This window comes from Geotrypetes seraphini, chromosome 5, assembly GCF_902459505.1.
Source record: "Geotrypetes seraphini chromosome 5, aGeoSer1.1, whole genome shotgun sequence".
Classification (NCBI taxonomy): domain Eukaryota; kingdom Metazoa; phylum Chordata; class Amphibia; order Gymnophiona; family Dermophiidae; genus Geotrypetes; species Geotrypetes seraphini.
Window position 1 is genome coordinate 70739029 of NC_047088.1, and position 17270 is coordinate 70756298.

The 17270-nt window shown below is 42.8% G+C and overlaps 1 protein-coding gene across 8 annotated transcripts in view; it reads left to right on the forward strand.

Annotated features, from left to right (window-relative positions):
- ZDHHC9 (zinc finger DHHC-type palmitoyltransferase 9) overlaps window positions 1–17270 on the forward strand; it is a 93302-nt gene that overhangs the window by 33364 nt on the left and 42668 nt on the right. For 7 of the 8 annotated variants that reach the window (XM_033944541.1, XM_033944539.1, XM_033944537.1 and 4 more), the window contains 2 exons: window positions 4473–4760; window positions 15630–15790. In XM_033944541.1, coding sequence (XP_033800432.1) covers window positions 4594–4760; window positions 15630–15790 — 328 coding nt within the window. In that variant the 5' untranslated portion in view covers window positions 4473–4593. The remainder of the gene's footprint in view (window positions 1–4472; window positions 4761–15629; window positions 15791–17270) is intronic. The other variant, XM_033944544.1, reaches the window with a different exon arrangement.

Genomic DNA, 17270 nt, shown 5'->3' on the forward strand with positions numbered 1-17270 from the left:
CTACCTGGACGATTGGCTGATCAAGGCGTCATCCAGGGAGGGGGTTATCTCAGCGACCCGACAGACTATCATCTTCCTTCAATGTCTGGGGTTCGAGGTGAACTTTCCCAAATCGCAGCTGTGCCCTGCTCAATCCCTTCAGTTTATCGGGGCCGTGCTGGACACGGTTCGCCTTCGTGCGTTCCTCCCCCTTCCGAGGCTGGAGGCTCTGCTTCGACTATGCCGTCAGATTTCGCTGCAGCGCTCCGTCTCAGCGCACCGTCTGATGATTCTACTTGGCCACATGGCGTCGACGGTTCATGTCACACCGTTCGCCCGATTGCACCTGAGACTCCCTCAGTGGACCTTGGCCTCCCAATGGCATCAGGATCGGGACCCGCTCTCCTTTCCTGTTACAGTGACTCCTTCCTTGAGACGCTCGTTCCGTTGGTGGACCAACTCTTCCAATCTTTCCGGGGGTTTGCTCTTTCTCGTCCCTCCGCATCGCAAGGTCCTGACCATGGACTCTTCGGAGTACGCATGGGGGGCTCATCTCAACGGTCTGCGGACTCAAGGTCTATGGTCAGCGGAGGACCGTCTTTGTCACATCAATGTGTTGGAGCTTCGTGCCATTTTTCTGGCAGCTCGAGCGTTCTGCCACCTGCTGCGCGATCAGGTAGTCCTCGTACGGACGGACAACCAAGTGGCAATGTATTATGTAAACAAGCAAGGGGGGACGGGCTCTTGGTCCCTGTGCCGGGAAGCCCTGCGCCTTTGGGAATGGGTGGTCTCCCAGAACATCTTCCTGCGGGCGGTTTACATTCAGGGAGAGGAGAATTGTCTGGCCGACAAACTCAGTCGTCTTCTCCAGCCGCACGAGTGGTCGCTAAACTCCCGAGTTCTGCAAGAGGTCTTCGACCGCTGGGGGACTCTTCAGGTGGATCTGTTTGCCTCCCCGGAGACTCACAAACTGCCCCTCTATTGTTCTCGGATGTACTCCCCGGACTGTCTCGAGGCCGATGCCTTTCTTCTCGACTGTGGAGGGAGGTTCCTTTATGCGTTTCCTCCTTTCCCTCTGATCTTGAGGACGTTGGTTCATCTCAAGTCGTCCAGAGCCACTATGATTCTCATTGCGCCTCGTTGGCCTCGTCAGCACTGGTTCTCCCTGCTCCTTCAACTCAGTGTCAGGGAGCCTCTACTTCTGCCTGTTTTTCCCTCTCTGCTGTCTCAGAGTCGGGGTTCGCTGTTGCATCCCAATCTTCAGACGGCTTGGTTCCTTTCCCCTTGACTTCGGTTTCTGTTTCTCAGTCGGTCATGGAGGTGTTGGAAGCCTCGCGCAAGGTCTCGACTCGGCTTTGTTATTCCCAGAAGTGGACCAGATTTTCATCCTGGTGTTCTTCGCACCATCTGGATCCGAGTTCGGTTCCGGTGTCCTCGGTTCTGGAGTATTTGTTGCATTTGTCCAAGTCTGGGCTGAAGACGACTTCTATTTGGGTGCATCTTAGTGCTATTGCTGCTTTCCATCGGCATCTCGAGGGTCGATCTCTCTCTCTTCATCCTCTGGTGATTCGTTTCATGAGGGGTCTAGTGAATGTTAATCCTCCTCTGAAACCTCCTCCTGTGGTTTGGGATCTTAATGTGGTCTTGGCTCAGCTGATGAAGCCTCCTTTTGAGCCTATGGACAAATCTCATCTTAAGTTTCTCACTTGGAAGGTGATCTTTTTACTTGCACTCACGTCCGCGCGTCGGATTAGTGAGTTGCAGGCTTTGGTTGCGGACCCGCCTTTTACTGTGTTCCATCATGACAAGGTAGTTCTTCGCACCCATCCAAAGTTTTTACCTAAGGTTGTGTCTGATTTCCACCTCAATCAGTCTATTGTTCTTCTGGTGTTCTTCCCGAAGCCCCACTCTCATCCTGGGGAGGCGGCGCTTCACACGCTTGACTGTAAGAGGGCGTTGGCTTTTTATCTTCAACGCACCGAGTCTCATCGGAAGGTTCCTCAATTATTTTTGTCCTTTGATCCTAATTGGTTGGGACGTCCTGTTTCCAAGCGCACCTTGTCCAACTGGTTGGCTGCTTGTATTTCTTTTTGCTACGCTCAGGCTGATCTCGAGCTGCATGGTCGGGTCACGGGACATAAGGTCCGAGCGATGGCAGCTTCTGTTGCTTTCCTCCGGTCTACTCCGGTGGAGGACATCTGCAAGGCTGCCACTTGGTCTTCGGTTCATACTTTCACCTCCCACTACTGCCTGGATAAGTTATCCAGGAGGGACGGCCGGTTTGGCCAGTCAGTTTTGCAAAATCTTGTTTTCCTAAATTGCCATCCTCCCACCTGCCCTTTTTTGGTTGGCTTGGAGGTCACCCACATGTGAGAATATCATGCCTGCTTGTCCTGGGATAAAGCACAGTTACTTACCGTAACAGGTGTTATCCAGGGACAGCAGGCATATATTCTCACAACCCGCCCTCCTCCCCGGGGATGGCTTCTTTGCTGGCTATGGAACTGAGGACCACGAGGTGGGGATGCGCCCTCTAGTGGGCAAGAAGGCATGCACATGCGTGGTGCAGCATAGCAAACTTGAAACTTTAATCAAGTTTGCTTGAAAAGCTGTCCGTGCTGGGGCTCCGTAGATGACGTCACCCACATGTGAGAATATATGCCTGCTGTCCCTGGATAACACCTGTTACGGTAAGTAACTGTGCTTTTTGATAGCATGAATACACCCTAACCAAGATAGTTAATCCCTTCCATATCTCTAAACCAAATAACTCGCACAATTTGGAAGGGAAGTTAGTTAGCCTCATAAAGATCTGTCAGATTGACTCCTAGATATCTGATAATTTTCTGTCCCATTGGAAGGGGAAATAAGTTTGCAATTGAGCCACCATCTAGGTAATATTTTAAGATCACCAATTTACTCATATTAACCTTAAAGCCCTAGATTCGGCCAAAAGCAGCAATGTTTGTTATCTGTGTCAAGGATTCTTGTGGCTGAGTTAAGGTCAACAAAATGACATCTGTCTATTTGTATATTATTAATGTCAGGATTTGTTCTGACCATTTGTGCTATCTGGTCTATAGAGATGCAAATATGAGCAGTGACAATGCACAACCTTGACAGGTTTCATGATGAAGCTCGAAAGATTGTATGAGCCATTAATTTCCAAGCACGCCAACAGCTTAATATACAAAAGGTGAAGCTATCGCATATATCGACTAGTAAATCCAAATCAAAGTTTTACAAGATTTGAAACATGAATGGTCAGTGCACCCTATCAAAAGCTTTTTCTACATCTACAGACAATAGTTTAATGGTTACACTGTCCATTCTAGCATATTTTATGAAATGCTATACGCATGTTATCAAATGTCCGTTGGTCTGTAATAAAGCCAGTTTGATCTGCATGAATCAATATTGGCATCACCTTCTGCAAATAACTTGTTATGATTTTTGTGAAAATGTTATAGTCATAATCTAGAAGTGAGATGCTGCTACGGTAAATGCTACTGTGGTTTTGTGGAAGGGGCACCTAGAATGGTAGCCTTAGGAGCCATATTTTTCTTAAATTTCCCTGCAAATGTTAAATTATTTTCCAAAGAAAGGATTGTGTGATGTGTGGGTGGGTTAAAATTTTTTTTTAATTCATTGGAATTACATAGAAACATAAAATAGAGTATGACGGCAGAAAAGAGCCGACGGCCCAACAAGTCTGCCCACTAAAGAACCCTCCCAATTTCTAAAAGTTCTTGAGAAATAATTGATTTTTGGAGTTTTATGTGTAATACTGTGTCTTAATTGTTTGGGCATTAATCCTATTTTATTTTTTTAATGGTATATTTCCTATTTTTCTAAATAAATGGTTGTCCTTTAATGTGGCTTGATAAAATTTCCTTTAGTATATATTTTTTTCTGCAATTTTTTTTTGTCTTGAACTTCCATATTTGGTTTCTTTTGTTTCAAAGAAACTAAAGTTGTAAAATAAAAAAAAAATTAAAAACAGACACCTCCATATGATACAATATAACTTGAATTAAGGCTATCCAGAAACTCACTTTGTTCATCATTGGTGGCATAAATGGTCACTATTGTATACAAATATACCCAAGCCATTTCTAAGTTTTTATGTTTGAGTGATTAGAAATCTAAATCGCCCAACTCGTCAATGTAGTATTCTGGTAGCATGATACTATGGTTGGCTATCCTGGTTTCTCCCCCCCCCTCCTTCCCGGTTTGGTTGTACTTAATATGACTGTTCTGTCCTATATTTAATTTGGGAAATCCATTCCTAACTCTGTGTAAACCTGTACTCCGCCTTGGCCTTCCTTTCCAGATTAGGCGGTATAGTAAGCTGCTTAAACTATAAATGTCTCGTCACAGATTTCAAAGGTGACCTGCAAGTCTTTGAGACAATACACCTTGAGGGTAGGCAGTTAGAGGATAATAAACTCTAAGAATTTCTCATTGCCTTCTCTTTTTCTTCTCTTTTAAAGGTGTGTCCTGGAAAATGCTTTGCACAACTGACCTGCTAGAGCAAAGGCCTGGATTTCTTGGTATAGCTGCCCCTTTGTGAGGGAGGTTTCCTGTAGGCCGGATTTGGACATAAAAGGCACAATGTCGGTCATGATGATGAGGAAGAAGGTGACGAGGAAGTGGGAGAAGCTGCCTGGAAAGAACTCCTTCTGTTGTGATGGCAGGATCATGATGGCTAGGCAGAAGGGTATCTTTTACCTGACGCTCATACTCATCCTGGGCACCTGCTCGCTCTTCTTTGCTTTTGAGTGAGTTCATGCATCAGAAGATGCTAGATTCTCTTAAGCAGTGCCATTTGTGGTGAATATTTACTGGTAGTTCACAGCTGCTGCATAGCTTACAGGATGCTTCGTGTTGGAACCTTCAGATAAAATCTCTTCTATGTGTTGCTCTCGGATGATGATGAAACCATAGAAAAATAAAGTTCTGACTCATACATCTGATGAAGAGAAGATCAATTAGTTATGGTCCTTCTCTCCAGAATACATTTTGTTGAAATAATAGGTTTTCTTTTGTTTAAGAGTAATCTTCACATAGGTGCTTCATAAAAGTATAACTGGTTGATATTACCTTGCTGTAGTGTTCAAAGTTTTATTGAATACTTTCACTCAGTCTGTGGAATTGGTACACCAAACCTTTGAGTTTGACTTCTCTTTTTTATGCTCCCAACTACTACTGATATTAGGCTTTTAAAATTTTTGTGCTGGATCTAAAGGACTATACTGTTAAATATAACTTTTATTTACTAGAACTTTATATCAGGACAAAAATAGATATATCTCAGTATAAAATGAACATTTACAGGTTGGATTCTGGATTTGGCCAAATTCATAGGATGATCATGCTATGCTGCCTATATACTGTAGTGTATAGCAATCAATATCTCACGATGTTAATGGTTGCAGCTTCTTACTACTACTACTACTACTGCTGCTGCTGCTACTATTATTTATAATTTTCTAGCCCTAGTGTCGGTACTGGGGGGGGGGGGATAAGGGGGCGATCTGCCCCAGGCGCAGTTCATTGGGGTTCTCCAGAATCTGATCCCTCCATGCTGCAGCCTGCAAGCTTTGGGCCACCAGCAGCATTGATCAACTGAACACACTGCCTTTGGTGGTCCAGAAGTTTTCCCTCTGCTGCAGTATTCTGCTTCTGCGGGGAAAGGAAGCTGAAGCAGAGGGAAAGCTTCCAGGGCCACTGGAGGCAGCATGTTCAACTCGCCTTTGGTGCTCCGGGCCACTGTCGGTGCCTCTTGATTCTGGCTAGAGGAGGGTGGCCACCTCCCACCTTTTCTTTCTTCTATGTGTAAAATGTGAAATCGGAGCAGACGGTGAATGGAGCCAGCCGCAGATAGTTTTAAATAGTGTAGAGTATGGATCGGCGGGCACCCACCACTGGCCTGGAGGAGAGAATGGAGAACAGAGCCGTCCTTTCCAGTGCATTTATGTGCAGCTGCAAGGGGAAGTGCTATGGGCCCTCATGTTGAAAGGGGGCCACGAATTGTTTCAAGTTTATTTAAAATTTCTTATACCACCTAATCAGACTTCTAGGCGGTGTACAATAACAGTGCCATAAAATCAAGCTAAAAATTAGTAATACTAAACAATACCAGGGTATATTAGTTCAACAAAGACATGGCATACAGACTTACTTCAAACAAATGGGAAAATGGGCAAGAACTGCAATCTTTGGAGAAAAGAACACAGAGGAGGGAAAAAAAGAAGGGTGGGTGGGAGTAAAAAATAGACAAGCATTTAGTCCTTAAAAGGACAATTATTGTCCAAATGCATCCTGGAACAAGAAGGTTTTTAACTTGGATTTAAATTGGTTTAGTGTGGACTCTTTGCGTACGAAATTGGGTAACGAGTTCCAAAGGGAGGGTGCAGTGACAGCGAAATTGTTAGATCTCAATCTGTTGATTAACTTTAAAGATGGTATGGTAAGGTAAGCAAGGGGCAGGGAGGCGACCATTGGTGCTGGTGCACCGTTAACTCAGCAGTGTGTGCATTCCCCTGCTCAGGGCTGTCTTAATCCCTGTAGTAATGAAGAACAGTGGACTGGGTTATAAAGAGCCTCTTTGCTCTGTCTGAAAGTCTTGCCTATACCTTCTTGCCAACACTTCATAACATACAAGAGAATGAATGTGTGTTGTGTTCTGTTAATGGGGTGCTACAGCTGCAAGTATAAGTGTGCGTGATTAGAAACGGTCTTTAAATTTTTTTTTTTCTTTTTTCTAAAGGTAAACATCATAGTGCTAACTAGTGGGTAGTACTGGCGTTTTTGGTGGGGAGGGGGCATTGTCATTGCTGCTCTTTCTTGGGCCGGTCTTTGGGTTTCTAGAGCAGGAAAACTCTTCTTTTTGGGCCCGAGGGACTTGGTAGTTTTCTTTTTGTTAATACCTGGGACATGGTATAAAGGGAAGGGTTGATTTTTGTGTGGTTTTCACCCCATCTTGAAGCTTTGGTACCCAAGGCCCTGACATAGGGCAGAGGGAGGAGGCTAACCCCTGACTCCGCACCCATTTCTACCAGCTATGAGACTTTAGGAAGGATAGGTACTTGGGACTTTGGGTTCCAAGCTTATGGAACAAAGCTTTAGGCTTCAATGTAGAAAAGGTTGTGTGTATTTTACAGTGGGTGTATTGATGATCTAATGCTCACTGCAGTTTTTTTACTGCCTTTTCCTAGTTACACTCTTGTGTGACTCATGGATTATAACTAAAATTAATAATTCGGGGTGCGTGTGTATGTGTTAAATGATTGCCTCAGATGTCAAATACAGTATACTAGGTACACCACTATATTATTATTATAATAATAATATTTTTATTCTTGTATACCACCAAAGCCATGAAGTTCGAGGCGGTTTACAACAAGAAGCGCTGGACAATCAGTGAAGAGGTCACAATTGAGAGTCATCAATACAATCTTACACAATGAAAGAAGTGGAAAGCTATATAGTACTTAAGGTTACTGGTTGGAATAGCAGAGCTATAAAAATTCTTAGTTTACAAATTGATTGAACAAACTCGTTTTGACCAATTTTCTGAAATTGAAGTAGGTTAGTCCTACTAGATGTACAAAGCACTGTATACATTACAAAACACCTGAGAGAGTTCCTGCTCAACAAACTTATAATCTATTTAAAGCAGACAAAACAGATGATTTTAGTAAAAATATATTACCAAAGTGGGTCATCAAACTCTCTAGGTTTCCTTGCTTCTTATAAATAAAGCATGGAGATTTTGGTTGGTTTGGCAACAATATGTATTACAACTACTACTATTATTTCTATAGTGATACCAGATGCACGCAGCGCTTTGCAGAGTCACAAAGAAGAAGAAAACAGTCCCTGCTCGAAAAATCTTACAATCTAAACAGCCAAGACAAACAGGATGGCATGGATTCAGTTAAGGGGAATGGTTAATCAGCTGGCTGGGTTGGAGGGCAGAGGAGTAGGGTTAAAGATTGAAGGCTATAGCATAAAGGTGGATTTTCAATTTACTTTGAAACAAGGGAAGGGACTTGGCAGACAAACTCAGATAATTTATTCCAGGCATATATTGATGATGAATTTTAAGTTTACATCCTCTAACCGGCGGAAAAACAAAATTCAGGTGTGAGCTTCTCTTATGTTGTTGGTTGCAAAAGAAAAAAAGCTCAGTTATGAGAGGATGAGAGAATACTAGGGGAAGTTGGGGTGACCCAATAAATACAGTTTTTTTATGTAGGTGTGTTTTTGTTGGTTTTTTGTTTTTTTTTGCACTGTGCCTAAACCTAAAATTAGAAGTCCTAGTTTTAAATAAAATCAACATGGTCTGTTCTATTTGTGCTGCAGGGGATTTATTTTTTATTATTTTTGTTTGCTAATGTTCAGAGGCTCTTTTTGGAGGGAGGGAGACATCTCTTCACAAGGCCACTTTGTGCAAGGTGGTTCTTCTGTTTTCTTTATACATATGAGGCAGTTATACTGTTTTAAAAATCATTCCCTCACCCCAAAGCTTTTGGTATAAATATTCAGCTAGCAGCTGTGAGTGACTGACTGTTTTTAACTACTTGTGGCTTTATGCCCCAATATCCAAATGAATATTGGTCTGAAATTTGGCAGCTAAAATTTAATGCTAAGAAATGCAAGGTCATGCACAGTACAGTTTAGGGGGGTGAAGAACTCACTCATATACATGACAGAAGAGTGGGACTTGGGTGTGATTGTATGCGATGATCTTAAGGTAGCCAAACGGGTTGAAAAGGTGATGGCGAAAACTATAAGGATGCTAGAGTGCATAGGAAGAGGTATGGCCAGTAGGAAAAAGGAGTTATTGATGCCCCTGTATAAAACTCTGGTGAGACCTCATTTAGAATATTGTGTACAATTTTGGAGACCGCAACTTGAAAAAGTTATAAAAAGGATGTAGTTGGTCCAGTGGAAGGCTACTAAAATGGTGCTTGGTCTTCAACATAAGGTGTATGGGGACAGACTTAAAGATCTCAATATGTATACTTTGGAGGAAAGGCAGGAAAGGGGAGATATGATAGACGTTTAAATATTTACATGGTGTAAATCAAGAGTCGAGGCTCGTTTGAAAAGAAGCTCTGGAATGAGAGAGCATAGGATGAAGTTAAGAGGTGATAGGCTCAGGAGTAATCTAAGGAAATATTTTTTTACAGAAAGGGCGGTAGATGCATGGAACAGTCTCCAGGAAGAGGTGGTGGAGACAGAGACTGTGTCTGATTTCAAGAAAGCCTGGGATAGTCACGTAGGATCTCTTAGAGAGAGGAGAGATAATGGTTACTGCGGCTGGGCAGACTGGATGGGCCATTTGGCCTTTATCTGCCATCATGTTTCTATGAGTGGAAAAAAATGGTATTGTGAACCTGAGATCCAAAAGGGGACAGGACAGATTTTTATGACCTAGAGGTTTTTATTATAGCAAAGTATTTGTCTTGTTTATCTGAGGCATGAGGACCCTTTTGTTCCCTTACCCCCTGCACTGAAAGTTCCAGCCTTGAAGAGAATTTACAATAGTGTAGCCTGACTAGAGTTGAGGTAGAATTCAGTGATGTGATAACATGGTAATTAATGATGGGGCTTATCATCTTTTGAGCATTTGCATACAGTTCAGTGACTTCTACCAAGCTTAAACAGAGACCAAAGAAACTATTTAACCAGAGAGAAAAAGGAATATTCTTTTGAGTAGGGCAGAAAGGAGAGAGACTGTCTGTCACAAGTCTGTTTGTCTGTGAATGGTCCTACTCCCTCAGAATTTTTTTTATATTCATAAGAAGCATTTATGTATTATGTACCCAGATTTTTAAAAATACTCATGTATATTTCACCAAGAAAAAGGACATTATTAGTGATGTGAAGGGGTGTGGGTGGTTGGTGTTTTATGGTGGTTTTTTTTTTTTTTAATTCTTGATGGGGAGAAGTACTTTTTAGTGACCAAAAGTAACATTTGTCAGCAGATGGACAATACTTTTTCCACTTAAGGGACCAATTTTCGGCCCTTAAAATGAATAGGTGAAACCAGACAAAGGACTGTGTTTTATGTAGTCTGATTTGCCCGTTTAGAGATGAATATTGGCACTTAACTGCTTATGTGGTGACTCTTCTGCCAGATCGCCTGCCCTATAGCACAGCTGATTTTGACTTAGGTGGTTAGAGAGGGTATTCAGCGATACTAACTGCATAGGTGATTTAACTAGGCAGGAGCCAGTCCTGTTCTTGCTTCATTGTACACATGACGTAGTTCAGAGTTTAGATATCGTGGGGAAAAGCAAGACTGCATATCTGGACCTTCAGTGGAGTAAAGTCGATACTAGGCTGACCTGTCCTAGATAAGGCATCTGGTGACATCTAAAGCTTAAATTACTAAGCTTTTATTTCCCAGAGAACAGGGAATCGGGCCTGCAATGGAAATATAATCCTAAATTATTCACCCTTGAATTTAATGCGACTGAAAAAGAAGAAAGAGTAATTTGAGCCCAAGGTCCCCTGTTCCCTCAACTTAAGACACAGTTTATGAACACAGTTTTCTACTTTCGCCCTGATCAGGCATTCCTAATGTAGACTTCTAAAGCCTTAGGCGTATGATTCATTTGTAGGATGACATCACATCCTTTGAGTTTGTGTATTTGAGGCATATGGGAAAAAAACACAGAATTTTGCAGCCTCAAGCTGCAGAAACCTAGGGAAGTCGGGGTTCAAATCTCACTTCTGCAGCTGATGGCTATTTGACCTTGGGCCTCAGATACAAACACAGGGCTAGATTTACTAACCTGCATTTATACCTTAACACAATGGTTCCCAACCCTGTCCTGGAGGACAGGATAGCCCTAATGAATTTGCACGGGGCAGATTTGCATGCCTGTCAACTTCATTATATGCAAATCTCTCTCATGCATATTCATTAGGGTTAACCTGAAAACCCGACTGGCTGGTGGTCTTCCAGGACAGAGTTGGGAACCACTGCCTTAACACACATTCAGTATAGGCTCTGTTAGGTCCCATTGACAATATTTACTAAAGTACCTGCATGTTTTATGTAAAGCTTTGGTTGTACCACAGAAAGGTGGTATATCAATCTAATAAACATGACACGTGGTATTTACTGTTTAAAATTTGTTAACATCAGTTAGTCAATCCTAGCTTTTAAACTGTAGACCACCTGAGGCAGGGTCCTGAAACACACCTTTTTTTGGACACTGCCATTTCAGTGCTGCAGAAAATTTGGAGACATAAATGATGGCATCTGAAAGTCCTCTACTCTCCTCCCCAAATGCACTGATCTCTGGTATGTGGAGCATGGCCTGTGCCTCTCTCTGCCGTAGCCAGGGGTTTTTGGACAGAAGGGAGATGTGGGCTACCTCATGTGCTTGAAAGGGAGGACAGTTCCTTGGGAAGACTGTTCTGTTCTCTCTCTCTCTCAAACACTACATGAGCCAGCCCACATCTTCCTTTTGCCCATGGACCCCCTGGCTTCAGCAAGCAGGATTGTGCTCCTGAGTACTAGAGGTCATTGGGCGGGTGGGGGAGGGGAGATCTAGAGAACTTTTAGGTGTTGTCATTTGGGCATCCAAACGGCAGTGATGAAAAATCACGGGTACCCAAATGGTGGCCCAAACTCGTCACTCAAAGCTCACATACCTGCACAGGCCTGCTTGACTTGTAACCCACCTTCAGCATTGGTTTGAAAAGGTGAGTAATTTAAAGTCAAATCCTGAGTGGTTGAAGTAATTTAATGCAACTGGTCACAAGCTGTTAACTGTCAAACTTGAAGGCAGCGCACAATGTTGTCCAAAATTGATTTTTCATAAAAAGAGAAACATAGTCATTTCAGATCATGGATAGCTTGTAGAGTGTGAAAATCAGCAAATGTTACTATGTGAGTACTTGTAAATCTGTTGCAGGTCTTTGACAGGAATATTCATTTTCTGGGAAGGATTGGTAATTACCTGCATCTTCGACATTATATTTGTTCTTTGGCCCAAACAGCTTTGTCTGAGGATGTTTGGAATATGAGACAAGAAGCTTTACTGCTTAATAAACTGGAAAGGACTAATTTCTTTTTATCAAAAGGTAGTGCAGAACTTGACAACTAAATGGGACACTGAACTTTTAGTTCAGAAGTGGTTGAATGATCTAACTAATAAATCAGCACTTAGAGGTGATTTGAGATCATTAATGAAATGATTGCCTTCTCTAACATGTTCTACATTATTACAGGAATGACGGTATAAGTTTCTGACTCAGTTATATATATCTCCATGCGGAGTACAAGCAGCAGGTTTTCACCGGATAACCAATGTTCAGAATGTTCTTTGGCACCTGTGAATTTAGTTCATGTTTTGCAATTCACCCATTTTGGTCAGCAATATTTTTATATTTGAGCTAGAGAATGACACGGGGACAAATTTGTTCCTATCCCTGCAGGAACTCAATTTTCCCATCCTGTACCAGCGAGTTTTGTTGCTGTCCCTGTCCCATTACTGTAATTTCTGCCTTAACCATGCAAGCCTTGAACACTTATGATTTTAAACTAAACTAAACTAAACCTTAAGTTCGTATACCGCATCATCTCCATAAAGATAGAGCTTGGCAAGGTTTAAAGGTAATTCAATAAATGAGGGAAGGACATGATAAGAAATTAGAGGTTATGAAGAGGATAGTTAACTTTACATTTTAAATAGATAGCTTTATGTTTTGGAGAAAAGCCAGGTTTTCAGATGCTTTTGGAATAATTGGAATGAGCCTAGGTTCCGCAGCAGGGCAGGGAGGTTATTCCAAAGCTCAGTGAATTTGAAGAAAAGGGATTCCCCTAATTTACCTGCATACATGATGCCTTTTAACGAGGGGAAAGATAGTTTGAGTATGTGGGCGGATCTGGTAGTGTCGGGTCTCAAAGAATTCCAGGATAGTGGGATTAGGGGAGGAAGAATGCCATGTAGGATCTTGAAAATTAGGCAGATACATTTAAAGTAAATCCTAGAAATCACCGGAAGCCAGTGAAGTTTTGACAGAAGTGGGGAAACATGATTGAATTTGCTTTTTGTGAAGATCAACCTAGCCGCAGTTTTCTGGATTCGCTAAAGTCTTTGAAGATTTTTATTGGTTAGACTTAGATAGATGGAATTACAATAGTCCAGTCTGGAAAGAATGATTTATTGTACAAGGATAGCAAAATGTTGTTGGCGGAAGCAAGATCTCACTTTCCTCAACGTGTGAAGACTCAAAAAAACATTTTTTTACCAGAGAGTTGAGATGATCATTAAAGGAAAGTGTAGAGTCAGTAATGATGCCCAAAACTTTGCTTGAGAATTCGATCTGCAGTGAGGAACCAGAAGGTAGTGGAATGAGCTTGGGTAACTGATCTCATTTTGGGCCAAGCCAGAGTAGTTTTAAAGAGTTTGAGGCATGTGCAGATGAGGTCAGAGCTTGCAGGAATGGGGCAGGGACAGGAAAAGAACTTGCAGGGACGGGAAAATGAATTCTCGCCGGGATGGGGACAAATTTGTCCTCATGCCATTCTCTAATTTGAACTCCTTTTGTCTGTTGATGACTATTTCACTTGAATTAATGTTGTTTGATAGTGTTTGGTCAACCTTTTTTTATGACGAGAACAGACGTTTATTCCAGAGGGCATATCTTTAGGCCCCCCAAAAATCTATTTTGCATAATTGGAGATCTCTGAATATACCTACATTCACTCAGAAGAAAAGTGATCTATATTAGTTAAAATTGGAGTGCCTGAATGTTATACTTGCTACTCCTAAAGTATGGAAGTTATTTCATTGTACATGGTCTCTTATCTAGATCAGTGGTTCCCAACCCTGTCCTGGAGGACTGCCAGGCCAATCAGGTTTTCAGGCTAGCCCTAATGAATATACATGAGAGAGATTTGCATATAATGGAAGTGATAGGCATGCAAATCTGCTCCATGTATTAGGCCTAGCCTGAAAACCCGATTGGCCTGGTGATCCTCCAGGACAGGGTTGAGAACCACTGATCTAGAGGGCATTGCCTTACTAAATATTCAAAAAGGTGGTTGCTTTTTACTGTTATGTGGTTCTGCACCCTTGGAGTGGGGGGTAAGAAACATAGAAACATGATGGCAGATAAAGGCCAAATGGCCAGTCTAGTCTGCCCATCTGCAGCAACCATTATCTCTTTTTCTCTCCGAGAGATCCCACGGGAGAAAGGTAGGGGGTGGAGGGTATTGCAGGTTGATTTTGTTCCTCTTGGTGACTGATGAAATAACCTGCAGTCACTATTTTGTATAACTTGCAGATCTTTGGTTTACTGTGTTAAAAAAAAAAAAATCACTCTGGGATTGATTAGTTCCACTCATAACTTGTTTGGTAGTTTTACCTCTCAAATTGAGGAGTTGAGTTTTTTGTAATTTCTTTCGATGTTGATAAAGAATATGTTTAAAAAAAAAGAGAAAATATATACACTAAGGGCTCCTTTTACTAAGGTGCGTTATGTCCTTAATGCGCGGAATAGCGCGCGCTAGACCAGTGGTTCCCAACCCTGTCCTGGAGGACAACCAGGCCAATCGGCTTTTCAGGCTAGCCCTAATGAATATGCATGAGAGAGATTTGCATATAATGGAAGTGACAGGCATGCAAATCTGCTTCATGCATATTCATTAGGGCTATCCTGAAAACCCGATTGGCCTGGTGGTCCTCCAGGACAGGGTTGGGAACCACTGCACTAGACCTTAACGCCAACATTGAGCTGGCGTTATTCTAGAAGCGTGCGCAGTAATTTCGTGTGTGTGCTAAAAACGCTAGCGCACCTTAGTAAAAGGAGCCCTAAATTTTCAGAATATTATTCTGTATTCCTGTTCTGCATGGAGACAGCAGAACAAGGCCTTCATGTACCTAGATCAGACATGGGTAACTCTGTTCCTCGAGGGCCGGAATCCAATCGGGTTTTCAGGATTTCCCCAATGAATATGCATGAGATCTATTTGCATGCACTGCTTTCAATGCATAATCATTGGGAAAATCCTGAAAACCCGATTGGATTCCAGTCCTCGAGGACTGGAGTTGCCTATGTCTGGCCTAGATGCATAATTGAAGAAAGTGGGGAGTACAGGAAGGAGACTAAATAGATGGAACTTTAAGAAACTGTAGAATCAGTCTTGCCTAAATCCCAGACTTTTTTTTTTTTTTTTACTTAAAAAAAATTATACTGCTGTGTTTAAAAAGGGTTTTAAAGATTGATATTTGCTTGAAGTTGACTGGCTGGTCTTGCAGGAGAACTCAGCTGGGGGCTCTAGAGGTAGCACCTATAGATTCGATTTTGGGGGGAGATGCTACTTGTGTCATAGACAATATTCACAAAAAGGACCTCTTGACCTGTATGGCAGCTGTTTCTGCATCTCTCTCACACATTATGCTTCTGTTTCCACAAGTTTTGTTTGGTCTGGAGTGGTTCTTTTTTCTTTTTTTTAATTGAAGAAAATGTAACATGAAACATACCGTAACGCTTAACCGCTATACAATACTCGCTTCCTACCCTTCCCCTTTTATACAATGCTGCTGATGATTGATTTTACAATATTTTAATACCCTTGCCCCCCAGCTGGTTCTAACTGGTTTCTCACCCTGTAGATGTCGCTACCTTGCTGTGCATCTGTCTCCGGCCATCCCTGTCTTTGCTGTTGTTCTCTTTCTGTTTGCCGTGGCGACTCTCTTGCGGACAAGTTTCAGCGACCCTGGGGTGATCCCACGAGCTCTTCCTGATGAGGCAGCATTTATCGAGATGGAAATAGGTGGGTCTCTCACTTGATTGAGGTAACACAAAAAATATTTTTTAGGGGGGGGGAGGGTTTTCCACAAAATCAGATGCATGAGGGATGTTATGTCTAAAATCTAGCATTATAAATTCTTATACAGGATTGCACATCTGTGGTTAAAAGTTAATACTCTTTAACATGACCCTGAAAAAAGCTGCTAACTTGTGGCATGTTTGAGTGTTAGTGGAATAGACACATTCCCAACCTCTGGAACCTGGATGTCATGAACATCAACAAAAGGGCCATGGAATTCAGGGACTGTACATAAAGGTTAAGGGCCTTATTCTGTATAGGACAGCTGGTCTCAGCATCCGCCTAAGTGACTTTTGAGAATTGCACACGGACATCCTATATAGAATCACATCTGTACTCACGGACAGACACATAACCCCATATAACCACCCCAATTCTCTAATCGGCATCCATGTCACAGGTGCTGGTTAGAGAATTGCGTTGCCGCTGAGCTAATCACAGCAAGGAAATTTCCCTGCGGCGGTCAGTTTAGCAGCCTCAACAGGGACCCTCCCCCAGCAAAGCCCCCCCACCAATTGTCTGTGGCAGGAGGAATGCCCAATTTTTTCTGCCGTAACGGTGAACCCTCCCAATACAGTCCAAGGCAGGAGGGATGCTCACTCCCTTCTGCTGATGGCCCCATCATCCCCGAACTCCACCAAACACTCCCTGACTTCACCCTCAAAAACCCTCCCGTAGCTTTTTCTGATGGCTGGCAAGAGGGATGTTCAGTCCTTCCTGCCGGCAGGCTCGCCAGTGCAAAATGATGGGCCTTCCCCTTTCTGGTGCATTCTGGGATGCACCGGGGAGGGTGCCTAAGTCTCTGATTGGCTCAGATGCCTAAGGCCCTGGAAGGTTCAGCGTTGTGGCAGGAGGAATTGGGCACTCCTCCTGCCGTGGACATTCAGGGGGGAACCTTCTGGGGTTCCGGCAGGAATGAGTGAGCATCCTCCTGTCGGCCGATTTCGTGTGTGGGGGGATGGCACAGGTTCCTGCTTTGACCACTAAACTGATCGTGGCAGGGAGATTCCCTTGCCGTGATCAGCTCAACAACCACATCTATTTGAAATGTAGACCATCATTTTGCTGGCTTACATTTTAGGTGCCTATCGTGGCCATAGGGAGACGCCTAGGGCCGCCTAAGCTCACCTAAGGCCACTTCAGGGCGAGCTTAAGCATCCCTATGTGTCTCCCTCAACGGTGATGGATACCTACAGTGTAGGCAGCCTGCCATGGGGGGTATATATAGTTTTTTAAATATGTGTCTCGATTGGCTTGTTAGACAGTGGTAGAACACCTACCACCGCCTACAATAGGGATGCTGTTTATAGAATTTGGCCTTAAGTGTAAATTGGTGAGCTTTCCCTAGTAGGAAACAAACTCGAACCAAATACTGTATATACTCTATGAGAATTTTTTGTTAAAAAAAAAAAATAAATTTCAC